The sequence below is a fragment of the Stomoxys calcitrans genome, chromosome 2 (assembly GCF_963082655.1).
Source record: "Stomoxys calcitrans chromosome 2, idStoCalc2.1, whole genome shotgun sequence".
Taxonomy (NCBI): Eukaryota; Metazoa; Arthropoda; class Insecta; order Diptera; family Muscidae; genus Stomoxys; species Stomoxys calcitrans.
In genome coordinates, this window is record NC_081553.1 from 23,681,352 (window position 1) to 23,704,744 (window position 23,393).

General features: G+C 35.8%; 1 protein-coding gene across 11 annotated transcripts in view; it reads right to left on the reverse strand.

The window, feature by feature from the left end:
* Positions 1-23,393, reverse strand: part of LOC106084154 (polypyrimidine tract-binding protein 2) — a 530,939-nt gene that overhangs the window by 91,305 nt on the left and 416,241 nt on the right. For all 11 annotated transcript variants that reach the window (XM_059363056.1, XM_059363054.1, XM_059363058.1 and 8 more), the window contains one exon: positions 8,488-8,608. In XM_059363056.1, the coding sequence (XP_059219039.1) occupies positions 8,488-8,608 (121 nt within the window). Of the gene's footprint in view, positions 1-8,487; positions 8,609-23,393 lie in introns of those variants that run through there.

Below are 23,393 nucleotides of genomic sequence, written 5' to 3' on the forward strand. Positions count from 1 at the left end.
GCTATCTTAAAATTACTAGATGAGTGTAACTCAGTTGTAATGAAAATAAATAAAAAAAAAAAAAAAAAAAATTTGCGATTTGATATATGATCGATGGCAAATACCACGCTTTAGATTTACGAACATATCATGGCTTAACATTGGTGATGGGCACACTAACACCGTCCGAAAAGACTTAACTGTGTTCGTGTGAGTATGATCCGCAAACGAAGTTGTTTACACTGTCCCTGTGTTGGTATTCGTTTTTCCTATGCCTGCAGGCATAGATGTGTATTCTACCTTTCTATACTTTTGATACATACTAATAGTCACCTAATAATGAATTACTTACTTTGAAGCTTGTCGTAGAGACACTGATGATGCAAAACCCAATGGACGTCCATATAAGGCGGTTGGAAAGGAGAACCCTTAAATAATCCACAAAGACCAGGTGAATATTCGAAAAGTGGGTCCACGATGTTAAAAGGTATGCAAATTTTGCCCATGAATATTCCACTAAGGAACAGGGGCTAACTTCTCACATATCAATGAGTGCAATCCGATCCATGTTTATGCTCAATGGTAAGGGGTCTCCTTTTTCTAGCCGAGTCCGAACGGCGTGCCGCAGTGCGACATCTCTTTGGAGAGAAGTTTTACATGGCATAGAACCTCAAAAATGTTGCCAGCATTAGGAGGAAATTTTTTCTGATGGTTGAAATGAAATTTTTTTTCTGATGGTCTCGCCAGGACTCGAATCCAGGCGTTCAACGTCATAGGCGGACATGCTAGCCTCTGCGCTACGGTGGCCTCCGTTAAAAGGCATGTAGACTTCATGTTCTATAAGAAGAATCTTTTCAAAGTCTGTGCCCCATAACACAAGTAGTAGGGATATATATATATATAAAGGAATATTTAATCGTTCTTTATAAAGGTTTTATATGTTTAAATGGTGCCATGGAAGAATTATGTTGCTCTTTAAAATCGTTAATAGTTGAATAATATTAAACGTTGTATTAGATTTATTTCTAAAGGTAAGCAAAGTTCTCAGCCCTCATGGGAACCGTTCCTTAACGTCAAATTCATAGAAAAGTACTTCTCGAAATTCTTGCAAATAAAATTTTCCCACATACCTCAAATCACATGAACATGATCAACCATTTTTCAAAAATCTTCAATCTCCGCAAAAAATTATTAAATCTTAAATACAACATGACGTAGCGTGTTAGAAAAATCCATCTGACACTCACTCATACATTCAATTCTTTATCATGCAACATCTGTAGTAGCTTTTTTTCCATCATCCCACGATAAAATAAAAAAAAAAACTTGTAATGCTTGCAGGGAAATAAAATGAAAATCACCTAGGTTGCCACCAGAGGACAATAGTAACGACGCACTATTGCTATCAAAATGGTGCTACAATAACAGAGAGAGAGGGAGCGAGTTTTAATCATGGTACAATATAACAAACGAAACATTTCGAGCAACAGGATATGATGGTGTATGAAGTTAGAGGGGGCGCTGGTGGTTGTGGTAATGGTGTAGATAGCCAAACGTAGGATATTCGAGGCTAGACCACTGCATAGAATATGTATGTGTGTGCTTTCACCATATTGAACACAAAGCGTAGGTTTGTTGCTTTTTAATTAATAGAAAAGTCCTTTGTAAAGTAATAAATAAATATTATGTTTTTGTGGTTTGCAAAATACATTCCAACTAACCAAGCAACCGAGAGTATTGACAATTCCCGCATGTCCCTCCTGGCTGCTCTAAACAAAAATACTAAAGGTGGTGCTGGTCTCACGCCGAGTCATAGTCACCTGTGGGCTTCAATGACCATTATTTGTGAGAATTTTCATTGGCCAGGGGTGTTTGGAGGGCAGTGGCGAGGGGCACGTATAGAAATCCTGGGTATGTTTGCATTTAAGTCCTTTTAATCCGTAAAGGAGATGTATTGTAGCCAAAAACAAAAAAAAATTCAGCTTACATTTACACTCACAGGTAAAAAGGGAAAATGAAAGGCTGCCCAAGCATTTGTTGTTCATTCGTTCTGTGGTGCTCACCAGGCGGGGAGAAATTTGCAAAAAAAAGACAAATATTTTCGCTTGCAATATAAAAACCGAATGAGTGTTAGCATGAACATTTACATATTGTCCTTTCATTTGGCGAGACCAGAAATTGTTCCAGCAATTATGAATGAATTACATTCCAAATTAACTGAAAATTAGAGGGAGGGCAAATGACAATACAAAGCTAAATACAGCTTACATATTTGCTCATTTTTGGTTAGATGCCCGTATGGGAGGAGTTGAAACCCTTTGGTGATGAGCCTTGGCTGAAATTATAATGAATGTATGAATATTTGCGGTTTTTGACCATTGTTCTAATATGAATCACCATCATTTACCCTCTTTTTCCCTTTCTCTCTCTCTCTGTATCTTTCTAGAGTCCCTGTGGACTAATATGAAAGTATTGAAGGACATACGCGGTTTTGTGAAATACATTCTCATCGTTTATGTCTCTATTGGTGTTGGGGGGTCCATAAGCTTGCGTATGTATTGCAACCCGATTCCAATAATATTTATTGATTGAGCACACAAATATTCCAGGTGCACAAAACTATGCTTTAGTGCGGTTAGGTAAATGCAATAAAATTCTCTAGTTGAGGTTGTTATGCAGCAATGGAACATACAATAGAGTTAGTTAGTTTGGTCCATGGGGAAGGATTTTTCTTCTACCCCCCACCGCCGCCCCACACACAAACAAGAATTTAAATTGAATTGTGTGAAAAATGCCATGAATATGCCATATGGACATTGCTATATTCAATATTCAATATTATTGAATATGATTAGTGGGGTTTTGTGTTTTTTTTTTGGCGGGGGAGAGATGGTATTGAAATGCCATAACATAAAACGATATCTAGTCATTTGTTAAACAAATTGTATAACAATTTGTAGGAACGGCTGGATTTTATTGTCTTTTGACGACTGTGCAATCATTTCGAAAAGGAAAACTATGCGATATGGGCAGTCAAGCAAATGGCATAAAGTGGACTATACAAGGAACAATTATGTGAGTGCAAATTTTCATAAACACTAAATTTGTCATAAATTGTGAATTATTGGAGCAGACCAATAGCAAATGGTGGATTGCGGTAGGGAATAGATAGGGTAGGGAATAAATCAAAAAAGGAAGTTCAAAATACAAGCACTATTTGTTTGGTTTGATTTGCATAAAGGCAACCACGCCTGCTTTTCGCAATTGTCTATAAAAAACTTGAATCGAACAGAAATGATAGATATGAAAGAATTCCGCGTACTGTTCTTTTATGGATTGGTTGGTACAAACTTACAAAACTCTTATGAAAGTAGATTGGTTAAAACTTTCATGTAATAGCAGTCTGATAAGTCAAATTACAGATGTGTTTTTGAGCGCCTGAAGGTTTCAGCCAAATCAGATAAGAATTGAACTCTCTAGAGGCTCAAGAAGTAGAGATCGGTTTATATGGTAGCTATATCAAAACATGGACCGATGTAGCCCATTTACAATCCCAACCTACTCACACTAATAGGAAGCATTGTGGGAAAATTTCAAGAGCCTAGATTTATTTCTTTGAAAGTTTGCATGCCTTCGACAGACGGACAGGGCAAAATCAACCTAGAATGTCAAGACGATCAAGAATATATATACTATGTTGGATCTCAGATTAATATTATGATGTGTTACAAAGGCAATGACAAAATTAGTATACCCATACTTTGGTATATTTCAAGAGCCTAGATTTATTTCTTTGAAAGGTTGCTGGCTTCCGATAGACGGACGTACGGATAGGGCGAAATCGACCTAGAATGTCAAAACGATCAAGAATATATATACAATGGAGGGTCTCAGGTCAATAGTTCGATGTGTTACAAACGGAATGACGAAATTAGTATACCCATACTTTGGTGGAGGTATAACGAGATCAAAGTAAAGCCGTACAAGTACTAAAAGGCACATGATTTTACACCAAGCAAAAAAAAGTAAGATTCAAGAGAGTTAAGCAGTTGCTGCGTTCGCACGGACATCGTGTTTGCTGACGAGAAAACTTTCCCAATTGAGCAATTCTTAAACTCTCAAAATGATCGTTACTTTAACGAGCGCACGTACGAGAATTTGAGCCTGCGAAAGGCCACTCCGAAGTAATTTTACTATATATGTAAGCTGTGACAGCCGATGGTCGCCCTCCAATCGTTTTCGAGCTTGGCGTTTTCGGCAAGCTGCTTTGGAGCCGTGGGCACTTTCATATAAAACAGGTGTAAACCTAAAACGGCATCATGAAACATAAAACAACATGTTCCGTACTTAATTTCATCCACACGGTGGCTGTCTAATTAGCTATAAGCCAATCCAATGGATTTTCCGATTGGAGCTATTTAAGAAAGCAACATTAAAATTTGCCCATGAACATTCCATGAAGGAACAGCGGGGATACATCTTTCATATCAGTGAGTGATGTTTCCCCGCAATGAAAAAACACTTATAATACCCTCCATCATAGGATGAGAGTATACAAATTTCGTCATCCTGTTTGTAACTCCTCATAATATTTATCTTAGATCGTAATGACATTTTAAGTCGATCTAGCCATGTCAGTCCGTCCGTCCGTCCATCTGCCATATAAACAGATCTTGAGTCTTGACTTCTTAAGCCTTTGGAGGGCGCAATTCTTATCCGATTTAGCTGAAAATTTGCATGTATGTATTTTAATGCCAATTCAAACAACTGTACTAAGTACCGTTCAAATCGGTCTATAACCTGATATAGCTGTCATATAAACCGATATGGGGTCTTGAATTCTTGAGCCTATAGAGGGCGCAATTGCTATCCGATTTGGCTGAAATTTTGCGTGAGGTGTTCTGTTATAACTTCTTACAATTTTGCCAAATATGGTTCAAATCGGTCCATAACCTGATATAGCTGTCATGTAAACCATTCTGGGATTTTGACTTCTTGAACCTTTAGAGGGCGCAATTATGATCCGATTTGGCTGAAAATTGTACAACGTACGTACAATGTACAACGCCATCTCCCAAGACCCTCAATGTATTTGTCAAATATGGTCTGAATCTGTCTATAGCCTGATACAGCTCCCCTTTAAACCGATCGCCCTATTTTACTTCTTGATAAAGGGCTTGCGACCTTATTCGATTTGGCTGAAATTTTACACAATGACCTCTACTATGGTCTCCAATATCCATTCGGACCGTAGTTTGATACAGCTCCAATACCATAGCAATTCTTTTTTTTTATTCTTTGTTTACCTAAACAGAGATACCGGGAAAAGAACTCGACAAATGCGATCCATGGTGGAGGGTATATAAGATTCGACCCGGCCGAACTTAGCACGAGTCCGAACGGATTACTTCAAAGCGAGACCACTAAGAAGTGAAATTTAGACGGCTAGTTACATCGAGGAAGAAGGGACTATAGAACATCTGCTATGTGTGTGTGTGTCTTGCACTGGCAGTCGGAAGGAGTTCCACTTTAGGTTCTCATTTCTTTGAGAACTTGTTTAATTTAGTGGAAGTGAAAATTCGCAAATTGTTAGGCTTTTTAACGTGATCTGTATGGTTCAACAGTAGAGTTTAGAAGACATCTTCCTTCTCCTGTTCTTGTGGTATCACAATGGACGAAAACGTCTAAGTGAGTGTGATGGCAGACTGCCACTTGAACTTAACCTAAGCTAACCTACCTAAGGTAAATACCTCACAGGTGTCGCCAGACCGTGGAGGTGATATCATCAGCGACTGAACATTGCTTTCTGATGTTCTCGTTGGTATTTAAACCCAGACGTTCATCGTCAAAGGCGGATATGCTAAATTCTGAGCTACGATGGGATAGCAAGGTAAGGACTGATAAATATGCCAGTTTGGATCAGAGCTGGCAAAATATCGATGGCATTATCGATACTTAATTTTTTTATTGAATATCGATTGATATTTTTCCGATGGATACTTTCGCAAAAGTTAAATTTGTTTGCAAAACTAAACAAAAATAAGCAATACCACACCGAATGCATACTTTAGAATACATTGCGCCTATAGAAGGCGCAATTTTCATCCGGTTAGGCTTACATTTTGTACAATGATATCTCTCATGACCTCTAACTGACTTTATTAATCTTGGTTTTTTAAGTCTGAGCATTGATATTGCTTCTATATAAATCGATCTCTTGATTTTTACTTTTCATTTTCGTTTGAAGAATAGGTGATGGGAAATTAACGATAGTAATGATACTATCGATTATTATCATTAAAACTATCGAAAATATCGAATGTTGCGATTATCGCTGGTTTGCCAGCTCTAGTTTGAATGCGCGCTGAAGAATGCCATTGCACGGGAATGAATCAAAATACCGGCAGTAAAAAATTCGTGTAGCTTGCAAATAATTTTTGAACCGACTTAAAGTAATATTCAAATGTGGTTATATGGAATGGATTCTCAAATATAGATTATTTCTGCACTTTTTTCTCATTTGAATTAATAACAAATATTTTCACATATAAAAAATATGGTCTTTTGAATTGATAAAAATTCATGTCTGCATTCTGTATACCTCATCTATGAAACTATTGAACACTTAGAAAAAAATCGATAATATGAAGGAATAGCTCGATAACAAGAAAGGCGGAGAATTGATTGCCCTAAGACTTTTCTGAGTACTCTAAAAGAAATCATAACTGGGCAGATTGTGATTGGCTCTATTGGTTGCACTCATGGAAACCCGGCATAATGATTGCTGTATAAGCTAGTCTAAGTGGATGAAGATGAAATAACAAAGCATTTGTTTTCTTCAAATTTAGGTCTTTTGGCTAAAAACGGTAAAAAATCTTAATTTCTGCAAACCTTCATAAAATTACCTTTGGAACACGAATATAAATTCAGTTAAGTTGGGATCGGAGCTGAAGAAGTCCAAATTACGTCCTTGCCCAAACCTGATAAAATTTTACGGAATATGGGTAATATGCTATTTATATGGCATGGTATTTTCAGCAGGAATATTAAAGTAGAACCAATAAGGTTTTAGATTTTCTTACAAATGTCTTTTAAGGAGTTTGGAAGAGAAGGTTGGAAGAGGAGGTTGCAAACCCAGGATCTAGTCCCCTGGTCGACCAAAAAAATTTTTTTTTTTTTTTTTCATCAAACTTATTTTAAAAAATTCGGCATAAAAAATAAGAATTTCGTATTCAGAAAAAAATTTTTAGAATGGTTTTTACCGTTTTTTTTTAGATTTTATTAATTGAAACACTCATTACTGTGCAGCAGTATTTAATGATTTATTACACCATAAAGAAGATGATGTCGGTAGGCTAAAGGATGCGTGCAAGTCTACCAAACATGAGACCATGAGTTCAATACCAAAATTATTAAAAAATTTGTTTTTAAGGGTAATAGTAGAGAGTGACAGAGGAAAACCCGAGAGCAGCAGTAAAATAAACGAGACAAAGCAATGCGAGCCGAACAAAGAAAACAAAAACACCACCACCAGAAGCAAAGCACATGCTTTGGCTGGTTAGACGGTTTTTTGCCTTGCTTATGTATATATTGTTGTTGTTGTTGTTATATGTTGTGTTGCAAAGAGTGACTTTCAACAACTAATTTGTACTTTGGGTCGTTAAGATTCAAAATAAATTGTTGCAGGAAAATTAACAAATTTCGTAGTTGTTTTCTCGACCAAAGTTGTTGTTTATCAAAATTATTTTTATCTGTGCATCTGCGGAATTCAATGACATGAAACAATTTAACATCAAAACAGTTTAATGGCCTTATGCACAAAACTCATTGTAGATTTGAAATAGGTTTATTTTACAGGTTTCCTTTATAGAACTGTCAAATAAAGCTATTTCAAATCTACCTTAAGATTTGTGAACAAGGCTGTAAAACTCAAATTTTTTCCATTTGATAAACATCAACCAAAACCCATTTTAGTAAATCCTTTTCTTACAAACAAAAACTTGTAAAACTCCTTCTCTTTTAAAACTCCCAGTGGTTTTCTAGCCATTTTACGCTAATTAGCAGCATAATACCTTGTAATGCACAATTATCATTTTTCTATGGCTTGCTTTATATTTTTACCAAAAATTTCCATTGTAGAATACAATGGAAATTATGAACATTATACTCTCATTTTTTGCGGTAGCCTAAGTCAAGGATTGCAACAGTTTTAATCCGTTATCCCACTTCTCTATGAATGAACCATTCAAATGTATTTTCTTCGTTTATTTTTTCCTGTAAGTGGAAAAGTAAATAATAAAAGATCATAAACCGCCCTTAATTGCTTTTAAGTGTTTAGTTTAGTGAACAAATCCTGGAAACTCGACCACGACAAGAAGCACTACAACGACCAAAAATACATGAATTCAAAACCCAGCCATGAATGGCAGCCAGGGCAAAGTAACATCATGAAATCTACATCAACAGCAAGAAGAATAAAAAAAAAAATGTAATGGAAAGAGAACTTACCAACTCCACCAAGTACGGTGCTTGGCTCCAATTTGGCTTTCTTTGTGGCTAAATCCTGATTATTATTGTCCGAAGCGGGCGCCATAACTGCTGCTTGACTTAAAAGTTCGTCACTACCACGCTGTAAAAGGGAAAGAAGAGAAGAAAAGCAAAATAGTATTATAAATATTTACTTGTTTACTCCAAATACAACAAAAAATTATAGGAAAGAAAGAAACCAAAGAGAATAAACAAGGCACATAAGCCATGTATAAATAAATTATGAAACAGATTTTTAAAGCTAACAATAATTGTAAAGTAGCAGAGAATAAAAATACCATAAATCAGATTAAAAGTAACACCACCTCAACACGCATAACAATAAATGCCAAAGGAAAATGCTGAAAGGGTATGCCCGACGTAAACAACAAATAAAATGTTCACTCCTTGTTCACTAGAAAAATTGTTGGAGGAGTTAAAGAGGCCACTTTTGTAAGTGTCCCCATGCAACCACCACTACTCGTCCTTCTGGTGCCAAACTACCTACTACTTGGGCAAACAAAAGTAACAAGTGCGTGAATCGTAGTATTTCAAACTTGCTGCTACGGCTGCTCTCTTGCTCTAACCCCTTCCTTTTTCAACACAACAATGCCTAATTAGAATAACAGCAACGATATTTCTGGTTATGGGTGGTATGTTTCTTGTATACCCTGTTCTGCGGGCGTTATCGCTAAGGCATTTATTAAACAAAATGAGAAGTAAAAACGCCTACTTTTTCTTAGTCTGACAGGAAACAAAGTTTCAATTCAGGCAGGCATTAAATTAGAATTAGGCAAATGCTTATGAAAGGAAAAAATAATACAAATGTTGCGTGGAGTGGGCAAGAAACGCATAAAATATTCATAGGATAGAAAAAAGAACAACATACGCTTACTAGGGCCACACAAAAGGGCTGTGGGCAGTTGAAAACCAGTGACAAGTGTTTTTATTTGTTTTCAATGTTCAAATACTAACACACTATGTAAGACAGTTGTCAACACCTATCAATAATAGAAGATTGAGTGGTTATAACAACATAATTAAAGGAGATTGGCTAAGCGGCCAACAATTTTTTAAAGGAAATACAATATAGAAAAATGAGGTTTGCAAAAGATTAAAAAAATTATGAATATGAAATGTGTTATGTGAGTACTAACAATAAAAAGTGTGTACTCATACTACGTACTATGGTTCTTTACTAACATAAATCGATATTTGGATTTTGCCTATATGCAATATAATAAACGTCTATGAAGTGCGACTTGAAACTTATAAAATATATAGATTTTAAAATTTACATTAATACCTTATTTGTGAGTAAGATTTTGCGATTAAAACTATGCACACATGATCGAACCTAATATACGATTATAGCGTTGCCATTTACTAACAAAATCCATGTTTTATTTTACAAAAATCAATTAATTTGTTACTTTGGGAACCAGATTTGTATTAATACTCCGAAAATAATATTACTCATACAACACGTGGTACTACACTCACCTTAATCAATATTTGCTTGCTGTCTGGATGCAACAAAACAATTGTCTGCCCATTTAAAATAGAATTGATGAGGTTTGGGTTAAATTAACCTTAACTTTTTAAGCTTTAAAAGGTTTCTAAATATTTGGACAGTTTATATGTTGCAATCAGACAAAATCTCTTTAAGTGACTACAGTACTACGTATGGTATGAGTAACAATAATTACGGATTATCAAAACAAATTTGGTACCCAATGTAACAAATGAATTGATTTTTGTAAAGCAAAATATATAATTCGTTTCTGAACAGCAAAGCTTTCGCGGTATATTACAATCGCTCATGTGTGCAAAGTCTTTGTTTAAAAACCTCAGTCAAAATAAAGCAACCTTGCTTTCATTTTCCCATTGAATTGGTTGAACTGTCTTCAGCGATATTACGGATGATTGGAACTTAGAGTTTAAGTTGGTCAAGTCGGTAAATATATAAAATTAGAGTGCAAAAGCTTATACACAAATCTTCGGATTGTAATTAAAAAGCATTAATTGGTGAATCAAGCATCTCCTACAACAGATTTAGTCAATATGACTTATTATTTGGTTTGGCCTGTTTCCAAGTTCTCTTTTTGCATATGCATCTCTTATTTCCTGTACCTTGTGGCTATTGCCAATAGGGGGAAGTTTTTCAGCATCTCTTGGCATAGTGAATTTTGTTAAGCCCCTCGATATCCATGCCTATTTTGGTCTTCAAACAGCAAATTTGCCAATTAAGGAACAGGGGCAAACTTCTCGCATATCATTGAGTGCTGTCCTTTTAAAGTTGAAGCTCAATGATAAGAGACCTTTTTTCTATAGTCGAGTGCGAACGGCGTACTGCAGTGCTACACCTTTTTGGGGGAGAAGATATTAAATGGTTTCAATGCCACGAGTATAGGAGGATAACTACGGCAAAAATTTGTATACACTCTACCATAGGATGGCGGTATACTAACATCGTCATTCCGTTTGCAACACATCGAAATATTAAGACCCTTTAATATATATATATATATATATATATATATATATATATATATATATATATATATATATATATATATATATATATATATATATATATATATATATATATATATTCTTGATCGCCATGACATTTTAAGTCGATCAAATCATGTCCGGCCGTCTGTCTGCGGTAAGAATGCTAACTTGCAAAGGAGTAAGGCTAGGCCCTTGAAATTTTGCACAAATACTTGCTATTAGTGTAGAACGGTTGTGTATGTAAATGGGCCATAAGTCCTTCAGCGTCTAGGGAGCGCAATTCTCATAGAATTTTGATGAAATTTTGTACTATGATTTGGCTTAAATTTTATGCTAGGACATTCATCAGATGTGCTAAATATGGTCCGAATCGGACCAAACCCTTATATGCAAATTCGCCCCTGAAAATTCCATTAAGGAACAGAGGCAAACTTCTCACATATCAATGGGTGCTTTCCAATTCCAGTTTAAGCTTAATGATAAGAAGCCTCCTTTTTATAGCCGTGTCCGAACGGCGTACCGCAGTGCGACACTTCTTTGGGGTGAAGTTTCTACGTGACATTATACCTCACAAATGTCGCCGGCATTTGGAGGGGATAACCACCGCTGAACAAATTATTTTTCTGATGTTCTCGCCAGCTTTCGAACCCAGGCTTTCGGCTTCATATGCGGACATGCTAACCTCTATGCTACGGTGGATTCCAAAATATTTGCTCCCAAACTGATATAACTCCCATATAGACCGATATCCCGATTATACTCCTTGACCTTCTTGCACAGTGCGAAATATGGTCTACATCGATTCATAACCTGATTAAGCTTCTATATAAACCTATATCCCGATTTTAGTTCCGGGGCCTCAATAGGACGCAGTTCTAATCAGATTTGGTTGAAATTTTGCTCAATGGCACCTACTTTGGTCTGCAAAATCCAAATTATGTATGGCCCGAATCGCTTCATAACCTCCAATGGCATAGCAATTCTTATCTATTATCCTTTGATTGCCTATAAGGAGATACCGAGCAAAGAATTACACAATAAGATCCATGGTAGAGGGTATATAAGATTTACAAGACTCGGCCAAACATAGCACGCTTTTATTTGTTATTTCTGATATTCTTGCCAGGATTCAAACCCAGACGTACCGTGTCATAGACGGACATGCTAACCGCTACGATACGGTGCCCTCTTGATATGGTCTAGATTGGCCCAAATTTGCATACAGCAGCAATATATACCAATCTCCGATTAAAGGTCAGGGGCCGATGAAAGGCGCATTTATTACCAGATTTCGCTGAAATTTAGCTCAATACTAATACATTTTGCTCCGTATCGGTGCAAAATGTATTAGACCTTCTACATTCGTGTCGAGTATGGTCCAGATCGGTCTTCATTTGGATATAGCTGCCATATACACCCATCTTCCAATTTAGGGTGTAGACGCCATAAATGGCGCATTTATTGCCAGATTTTGCTGAAATTTAGGTTAATGGGCTGTATTAGATCTTTCGATACTCGTGTCGAGTATGGTCCGGATCGGTCTATATTTGGATACAGCTGCCATATATACCCATAAATGGCGCATTAATTATCGATTTCGCTGAAAAATGTGCTCAACCGATATACGTGTTGCACATCGATTTATATTTATATAGCTGCCATTATACCAAATGCCTGCACAAATCTTCAGTTGGTTATTGTTTTTGATGAACTCGTAAATGACGAACCCACATGATGTTGTATTTCAAGACTTCTGAAGAGCGAGATACTGAAGAGAGAGCAAACTGAACAAGTTGCTGTCGAGTAGATAATTTTGGAAAACAACCACCAATTAGTGCTTGGGAGTATTTTGATCTCAAATTTATCGCCGCTACAAGGAGATATGAGAAATTATTCGCTGCACACTGAGTCATATGAAAGCGTCTCGCTGTCATTTTCAAAAGATGAACTGATCATACAAAACGTTTGCAAACTGTTTGTTTTATCATATAAAAAAAACTACGCGTGTATGTGTGTGTTTACCCATGCTTTTGCCAAATAAACGTTGCCTTTATACGAATTTTGTACCACGAAAGCAGACGACAAGAAAAATACTTTATCTGAAGCAAAATATACATGCATTGTACAACCTACACTCGGTGAAATCTGAATCAATCTTTCTTTTTGCTGAAGGACTCTTTTTTCGCATTCACTCATCTCGTTGGCTTGGTGTCTTGTTATATGTTTTACTCAGTTCTCAATTCCGTGATACAATGTTGTATTTTTAAACGAAGATTTCAGTTCTTGAAATACTCTGTTATTGTTAGTGTGTCTTGAAGGTAGAAATAAATGATCTTGCGCTGGCCTTTGATAAATACTGATCTCCCAATTTAAGGTCTTTGTGCCTTAAAAGCGGCAATTATTGTCCTATTTCCCTGAAATTTCACAAAGTGAGCTACGTTAGCCCTTTCGACATTCGTGCTTAATGTGGTCCAGATCGATCAATATTTGTTTATAAGTGTCACATACACTGATCTCCCTTTTTAAGGTATTGGGCCCATAAACGGCATTTATTACTAGATTTCTCGGAAATTTTGCAGTGCGCTGAATTAGACCTTTTGAAATTAATGACGAGTTGGGTCAAAATTGAACCTCATTTGGATAAAGGTTGCTTAGGGTTAATAAATTTTGGATTTTCAGATTTTGGAGAAACTTTGGAGGTGAGTATTCAAACTTCGGCCTGGATGAACTGAATGCCTTTTTACTTGTTAAGCAATAAAGAACAGTTAATTTCTATCCATTATATTCACGTATTTTCTTTCGTCACAAGTTTCCTTATGAAGTCGGAGTCCTGCACAGAAGCTCTTCTTTTTGTTGAGAGACAAAGGAGAGACCTATTTTTTCCATGAGAAGAGTGATGGCTTAGATCTCTATGAGAGACCTATTTTTTTGCCTGAGATGATTGATGGCTTAGAAAAATAGCAGGCATGCAAAGATGAGATGTGGCCACTAGTGTCCTCAAGACCCAAACAAGTAGTCTTCGTCGGAATCCTCTGCAGACCACTCGTATATCAGCTTGCGGAGCCTGGCACTATCACTCCTCCAGTCGCTATATGAGTAGCATACAACTTAGAAAAATAGCAGGCATGCAAAGATGAGATGTGGCCACTATTGTCCTCAAGACCCAAACAAGCAGTCATCGTCGGAATCCTCTGCAGACCACTCGTATATCAGCTTGCGGAGCCTGGCACTATCACTTCTCCAGTCGCTATATCTGATTCCAACACCGCAGGTTTCAAAACCTACGTTCGAGCTTTAAATCTTTCGATTCATTGTTAAACAGACACAGACCATCAACCACTTACTACTATCTTAACAATCATGAATGTTTGAAAATATTGAGGTAAAGATATATTCCATTCAACGTTTGAAACGATTACATATAAATAATGTACGTTACATACTTATTTCCATACTATTAGCCTAAGGTCTTCGTTGGAAGCCACCTTCTCTCTTGTGCTCAAAGAATATAAACTTCCTGGTTACTTTAACAAATCGAAAGTTCACAACCTCTGTATTACATTTGAATTTAAAGTGCCAATTTCATACAAAATATTTCTTTAATCCATGTTACAAAATCTCCATAGCAACCAGTAACAGCCAAATTTTCTTAAGGCCAAGTCAAGTGGAAATGGTAAGCTACATTCTAAGTGGTCAGCGATTTACATAAAAGATAGACAATAATATGTGAGATATGAAAGGAAAAGTTAAAATGCTAGATCATCACTTATTTTTCACTCCGCCCCCGCTTCATAGATGTATACAAGTATACAAACAAATTTAAAAGGACCACAAAAACGATAACTACATGCGAAAAAGGCAAAGAAAAGGTTTTAAGGTTTTAAGATTTTCTAGGCCAATTCCTTGGCAAAGAGTCGAAAGAAAAGTCCTACACACCGAAATGAGTGCTTCATCATAACAATCCACAAATGACCCATTTAATTCTATACATCAGTCGCAGTGGCAGAATTAAAGCACCCTAAATTTACTCACCAGCACATACAATAACTAATATACATAAAATCAAAGTATGCGTGTGTGAGAGAGAGAGGGAGAGAGCAAAAGATAGAAAGCAAAAGGAGCTTCAACACATGTTAGCCCATTTTGGCCATCAAATACTAGGCAACATCAAAAAATATGCTTAAATAATGGCAAAAAAAAGGAAAGTAAGGGGGCACATACAAACAAAAAATAAGATGAATGAAGAATCATTAAAAGTGAAAAATGAAAGTATGTCCATCACATACAGTCACTCAGCCATTTAAATATGTATATATTCACACATATCTATGCATGTAACACATATATATGAATATGTATTAAAATAAACATATGGACTTATCAAATATTTAGCATACTTTTAGTCCCATTAAAAATGTTGTTTTGTTTCTGTCGAAGAAGTGAGGCAAGCTAAGGCGAGCAAAACCTAAACTGAATTGAGCCTTTCTGCCCATTATAATGACCCTCGCCGTCGTCATTGTAGTCGTGCTAGAAAAGCAGCAGCATTGAGCAATGTGAAAGGATTCCAAAGGAAATGAATACAACATATGTTACATTATTGTTGTCGTTGGTCCTTTTTTTCATTTTGGAGGTAAGCTTTTGCTTGATAAAACAGCATGGGCACAATCATTGGGAATTGTGGCAGGCAGGCATGTGTCAAATGTGGTAGAACGTATATGACATTTTAATTAAATGTTTGCACCACACCCCATAACCCTCGGCGAGTAGATTCCTTAGAGACATTTGTGCTCTCTAACAAATCTTCATTTTGAGAACTAATTGAGGAATGATGCTTTAATAGAGGTTGAGGTCAGTCTTTAAGAATTTAAAACATATGACACCAAGTCTTCTCTGCAGGCTTAAGAACTACTATCAGTTGTAATTTAAAAGAAGAACAGCAATATAAGGGTTATTACAAACTCTTATGTCTCTCTCTCTCCCTCTCTTTCTCTGTCACTTTAGTAAAGCAACAAACTATTTGCTTAAGTATGACCAAAGTTGCTAGCAGAAATGTATGAATGAATGTCTTAACCATGAAACTTCCCCACAAAGTTTTTCATTTTCATTTTTCTTCTACAAAAGTTTTCATCTTTTAAAGCCTTGTCGCTTGAGCATAAGGAAAACTTTTTAAGTTTTTCCCCTTCATTCATTCATACTAGCTTGCAGTATTCATACCATGGTGTAAGTAGCGGAAGAAGAATATGTCAACCGGAAATTATAACAATTTCAAAGTTGTTGTTTCACCACAAGTTAATTAATCCTTACAACGACAAATTTCTAAAGTAGGCCACTAAAAACTTGCCTTCGTGTTTTATTACGATGATGATGAAGATGTGATATATCATATCCATTGAAGATTGGTGGTGGTTGCATATCATACATAGAAACTAAAAGTAGGGTTGGAGACATAAATATTAATGCATTTGGTTTTATTTGTTTATGTGCATAAAGGTCATTGAAATTAGTGATTGATGAATGAGTTTGAAAAAGATTTGAGACTTGGTTAAGAGTATAAAAGTACGAACGATTCTAATGAAAGTGCAAATTTTAGTTTATGTGGTTTTTGGTATGAAAAAATTTAACAGACTAGGATCAGGCTATAGGTTAAAGACGTAGTAACCTTACATTGACGCACTGGAGTGTTATGGAGATAACGCAAGGAAAAAATTTACACACTTAGAAGAAGGACTAGCTTGAGCAATTCTGTATTAATATCTATATTTCCAATTGACATTGCTACTAAAGGCTTAAAACCGCTTGTTTGCAAACTAGTTAAAGAGAACGCATAATTGAAATGAACTAGTTCGCATAAGTCCTACAATATGATAGAAAAAGATCAGCTGGTCCTTATATTGAATGCAAACCACCATTAATTCAGATAAAAGCTTACGCAAATCAGTTCAGCTTATATGAATTATTATCTCAGAGTCAAGAACTTAAGTGGGGCACACTATTTGGTAGTTTCCGGTAAAGGGGTTGGTGGTATTATAAAGATAGATATAAGAGTTTTATCCAAATATAATTGATACGACCCAATTTCAAGGCGATAGCTTTATTCATTCGAACAATATTTAAATTTTGCCAATGTACGGATATAGATAGAGCGACTAAGAATCTTGGTCAATTGAGCTCAGTAAACTCATGCAGTCAATTGATATACGATAACTTATTGCGCTCTTTTGTCGTTTGTTATTTACATTAATCAGCTGTGTTCAAGATTTTGTCATTGATAAGCAAGTACCGTAAGCTAACTTACTAAAAGAACTAGTTGATTTGGCAGTATGAGAGAATTGTCTAGTTTTCAAATGAGCCAGTTCAACAGAACGAATCAATTAAACGAATTATCTTAACCAATTCAGACCTTTGGTTCTTTTTGTTCACTAGCTCAAATTGGTCAATTCAGCTCAGTAATCACATGCTGTCAATGAATGTTCGAGGAATCCTTTGTCGTTCTTAATGCTACTTAAGAACGACAACGGATTCCAAAACAGCTGTATGAAAGTTTTTATCATTAATATGCAAATATTGTATGAACTAATAAACTAGGTTAGGTTAGGTTAGGTTGAAAAGAGGGTGCAGATGTTAATCCTCCCCATGCCACTATGGACATACACCCAAGTCAGTAATCGGCTTGTTTTACGCTCTAAAAACTATAAAATAACCTCTCAAAAGGACATTTTAAGTTAGGAATTTCGTGAACTAGTGAACTAACTGCATGAACTAGTTGATTGAGCAATATGCCAAAGTTGAGCAATTTGGAAATAAGCCAGCTTAACTTTACGGACGATTGAACTGTTCGAACTAAACCAATTAAAACTTTTTGGTTCGATTTGTTCACCATCTCAGTCAACGCAAATTGGTCAATTCAGCTAAGTAATCACATGTTGACAATCCATATACAAAAATTTCGTTCGATCGTTTCCCGTTTATTTATTTTTTTTCTGTATTAAACAGTTGAGTGCACATTTTCAACATTAAGGAGTGGTAGCTATGCATTGGCAACACTGTCGTGAGCTAACTGAAAGAACTAGTTCAGTTAAATGTATTTTGCACATGTGTTGTAGTATGCTTATGCATCACTTAAGTTAAACGGGCCGCTGAAATGAACGACTAGAGACAATTCGCTCTAGTCGATCCTTTTTGTTCACCACGGTTCTGCAACCATATATTGGCATTTCGTACGATATAACAATGGTTCGACCCTCTTTTGTTCTTGAAATTAGGTGCGGCAAAAGAAAAAGGACATGAGGTGACAAATAAATCAGAATATAATTTGGTGAAGGGACACACTCAGACAGTTAAAAATACTAAATCTTGCCAAAAATGAAGTAAATAGTTTTACAAACTGTTACATCTCCCATATAAACCGATCTCCTGATTTGACATGTTGAACCCCTGGAAAACGTAATTGATATCTGATTTGGCTGACATTTTGCAAGTAGTGTTCTGCTACGATTTCTAACAACCATGTCAAGTATAGTCCAAATAGGTCTATAACCTGATATAGCTCTCATATTAATCGATTTCCCATCTGGAGACCCCGGAAGCCACAATTGTTATACAGAGTTTTTCACGTAGTGTTGTCCAAATTGGTCTACAACTTGATGCAGATTTGCCCATGAACATTCTATTAGCGAACAGGAGCAAACTTCTCACATATAAATGAGTGCTGTCTGATTGAAGTTTAAGTTCAGTGATAAGGGACCTATTTTTTATAGCCAAATCGGAACGGCGTGCCACAGTGCGACACTTCATTGGGAAGAAGTTTTAACGTGGCATAGTACCTCATAAATGTCGCACAGTAAGCCAAACGGCGAAAAAATTTAAAATTAGTCCGCAGCCTTTTACCTGTTGATCTGAGCAATAAAAATGATGTAGACACTTGTGGAGGAGGACATGGACTTTCAGGAAAGTGGCGTTGTTGTTTTATGTCTTTAATACAGGTTGAGACAAAAGATTCACAGATTCACAAATAACGCCACAGATTACATTTGTGCAGCGTACAACTCATTTTGTGACCAACATAGATGACTTCTGAAATTTGGATCAATTTCTCACTTTTTTGTCATTTAAATCAATTAAAAATATGATCAAATATGGGGTTGTTTGAATTGTAACTCCTCGTGTCAGCTACCATGTAGATGACTATATTAATATGATTTTGTAACTTCATTCATTCATGTTGATGTTTCCTCCCTCAATTCTGAGAATGCATGTCTAAAACCAATAATTTCTGCCTGACTCATCAACTAGAATTATGCACTTAGTTTGATTTACGGTAATGTTAAAAAAAATGGATATAAAAACTTTGGTTAACAGTAAAGTGCTGCAGTAAGAGGTCCTTCAAACCTACAAGGATACAATATTACAGCGAAATGACTTTAAATGCAGCATTTCATGCTCTTTGAGCAACATGTGTTATCATTAAATCAACACCAAGAGCAACAACAATAATTCAACAATCAAGTAACCAACATTGGCCCCTTCAATACGTACCATCATCAGCGTGACCGAACAGAGAAATATTAAAAATAATGACAGCTTAAATGCCATGTTCTTGCTCCAAATAAAGGCAGACAGCAAACCAGTCAGATACTATTATTTTGACCATGTCTATAGATTTCGTGCTGCTGCTGTTGTTGTACTTATTGTCATACGTGTCCACCATGATGTTTCTGTTTGCACAGGCAGCAGCAGAATGGCTGGACTGACTACCATGTATTTAAATAAATCAATTATTTTGAAAAAAATGCAACGTTTAAGCTGTCCCATTGAATAAAATGTAAACAGTATGAAGACAGGGGTAGTATGAAGAAGAATGGCGCCCAACATGCTAGCAACAGATACTATAAGCAAACATAGCATATTTTCAGGCGCTTGCATGCATGCATGTGTGAACATACGTTAGCTGCCGGACAAAAACTACTCATGCCATCTGTAAGCCAGATTATCTCTACCGCAACCAAGAATACATCATACGCAGTTTATAATATAAACAATTTTTCAATTCTCCATTCATTCATACATCAAAGTGGTGGTATTGATCATTGGCATATACAGCAGAGACAACAGAAATCGGCAACAGTTACCACATGACCACATAAGTTTTGTAGTAGTAGGTGCAAGTGGGCTTGGCGGCAGGACAATAAACATGACCAGTTGTATGTAATTGTTTAGAAAGACTATATGTGATAAGCTCAACCAAATGGCAACAAATTTCTGGCTATTTATTCACAAAACCTGATATCATCAGAGAGCATAGTAGCAGCAGCTGAATGGGCAGCACTAGTGTAGTAGTGGCTGTTGCATATATTGAATGGTGTTGAAGCATCTCTAAATTTTAATAAATTGGCTGTCACATCATATTACAATTAAATTGAATTAGTAGAAAATCATAGGCAGTTGACTATATCAGGCACACACATGGAATGTACACATCTTGTCTCTGTGCTCGCCATGCTGGTAAATGAATTTGTCATGGCTTTGTACACATGTCCTTGTTAAATCATTATCCTAATTTAATTTGGCCAATAGATGAAGTGTTCTGTAAGGCAATTTATTGCTGGAAAATAACAAAATTGCCAACGAATTGAATTAGAGCTATGGCTCAGCTCAGTCTCTCTTCACCGCAATGTCTAAATTCTGGACACCCGAAATGCATGTTTGTTTGTAACAGGAAATTCCCTCAAGTCAACCTGAGCTTTGATTTACAAATGAGGTAGCAAAACATTTTAATGCCCCAGATTATTTATACACCAGTAGTAAAAAAAACACGAGCAGCAAATGCAACGAATAAAATGTGAAAATTACATTAAATATTAAAAAGCATAAAAAACAGTATACGAATGGGGAATATAAAAAAGCACAACACACATTCTACCTATGCTATGTGCCCTCTTTCTTATCTGGTTTGGGTGAGCAAAAAAACAATCAGAGAAATAAGAAGAACACAACAAGGCGAATTGTGATATTTCAAGGCAAGAAGTCAGACAGACTGACATTTTCAAAGAGAATGAAAAAAAAAAAATCCTAGAGTCATTTTAGGAAATTCCTTGGCAAGATGAAAGAAAATAGAAAACCAAAATAATTTGAATTTTTTTTTTTAACATGAAATGACTTACTGTTCTATGCCATAAGCAGAATTTACAATTTGCCAAGAAACCAGAAAATGAGAATATTCTCAAGAAAAAAGAAGATCACAAATTAACCTGTCTTCTAGTATTTTTTTGTTTTTTTTTTTTCAATTAAGTATATACAAATGCTAAGAAGGCCACCTCATAGCTTACCTTTTACGCCTATGATAACGAAAGTTTTGTTTTGAAGAGGGTAGACCGCCTTTACACATGGAGAATAGATTCAAAGATGTTTTAACGTTTAAATTGGAAAATCCAAACATTTCAAGTTTTTTCAGTGGCACCTTATTTTTTAATTTTTTGCGAAAATTCTCCTACTTGGCGAAAAGAAAACCCAAAGATAACCACAGGATTATATAGGGTTGAAAGTTGACACAAGTCATGAAGAGCTCGACGATTCCACGCCTAAATTTGGAAAATAAGCATTTTAAGTTTGTATTTAAATTTTTTGAGATAACTATGCTCCATAGGTAAAAGCAAAATCAAAAATGTCCGCAGGTTTATAATGTGTGACCAGTACACAAATGGAGAAACGACTTAAATGATTCAACGTTCATATTGGGAAATACAATCATTTTAAGTTTTTTTGAGTAAAACCTTTTTTATTCAAGTATTTTTTGGTAGTAAGAACTCCTCTATGGAGAAAAAACAGTCAAATTATCGCCGAATAAAAAAAAAGGCATTTTTTAAACTTATAGTTTTCATTCTTTCTTCGAAAATTGTATTTTTGACGGCTTTCACTGATTTATGCTCAGTTTCATTTGCCATTTCATAATAAATATAATTACTCCGGTCAAAAGTTTGCAAAGTTTTATAAAGCCAAATCTAAACGGCGGCAATTTTTTGGGGAGAAGTTTTTATATTTTACAACTTAGTAACTCACAAATGTCCCAGGATTAGAAGGGATAAACCATGGAGGAAAATGTTTCTGATGTTTTCATCAGGATTCAGACCCAGGCGTTCAGCCTCATTGGCGGACATACAAACCACAGCGGCATGTTGGCTACCTAATGCATATTCAATATAAACTAACAGCCAACCTATTATCCATCTTCGTATGCTTTATGAGTGGCCTCAGAAGTCATACATTTTTTTTATTTTTGTGGGGTTTTGAGATCATGCCAACACAATTGACGCCTGGAAAAAATCAAAATCAAAACTCAAAATGCTTCAAGAAGTGGTCCAAAATTGGAACTCTGGGGTGAAATTTATTCAAGATAGTCAAAAAAGCTAAATCCTTGGCCATAACATTAAAATATGGGCGTTTTATTTTTTTTTTTTTTTTTTGAAAAGAATCAAACGTTTAAGAAAATCACCCATTATATATAAAATCTTAATAATAGGTGAATTTTCATGTTAATGGGTACCATGGGTTGTATAAGTAATTTTAATTAAATAATTTGGCGGTAAATTTAACATAAGTCATGTATAAGAATTGATCTTGCAAAACTATAAGCAACGATTTGACGAGGGATGTGTTAGCTATTTAGCTATGAAGAAGAGAGTAATGTGTGCAGAACGTATAGCTACCAAACTAGGTTTTAAGTGTCGATCATTGAGAAATTGGAGATTCTTAAGGAATATGAACTTCCAGCAAATTAATTACTGCTGCAAAGTCTTTGTTTATTTGGTTTGAAAGTATGATAAATGTAGGTAAAAACAGGGTAGTTGACACGAAGTGTTACAAAGCTCACTTTGGTATATCTGTCAAACTAGAAATGACAGCTACATGATATTTGGTTTATTAGCAGCTCATTATATTGTTAAGAAGCCACCTAAAGCATACTCTCTCCCGAGTTTATTTAAAACTAAAGTTATTCATAATGAAATTCAAGCCTAATTGTGTGATAGCGTTATATTTGGCTGCAAATTCATTACCGGCTATTTGTTGGCGAACTAAATCACATCAAAGTGAACAAAAGATTTGTGTATAGCACCATCGTTATAATGATACTGGAAGCCTTACCAGATGCCATCCATGAGAGTGGTCCAATATAAACTGCAACTACAGATGAAAGGCTACGGCCAGTCTAGGCTCGAGCTCGACGAAATTCGGGACGTAGTGGCAGTCAAATGGCTTAAGGATGCGACTTATATTGAAAATCGGGTTCAAGGTTAAGCCTTACAAGTTTCAAAGAGAAAGAATATTTTACACCTAAGCAAAAAAAGTTTGACTCCAAGGAACATAGCAGTTTTTGC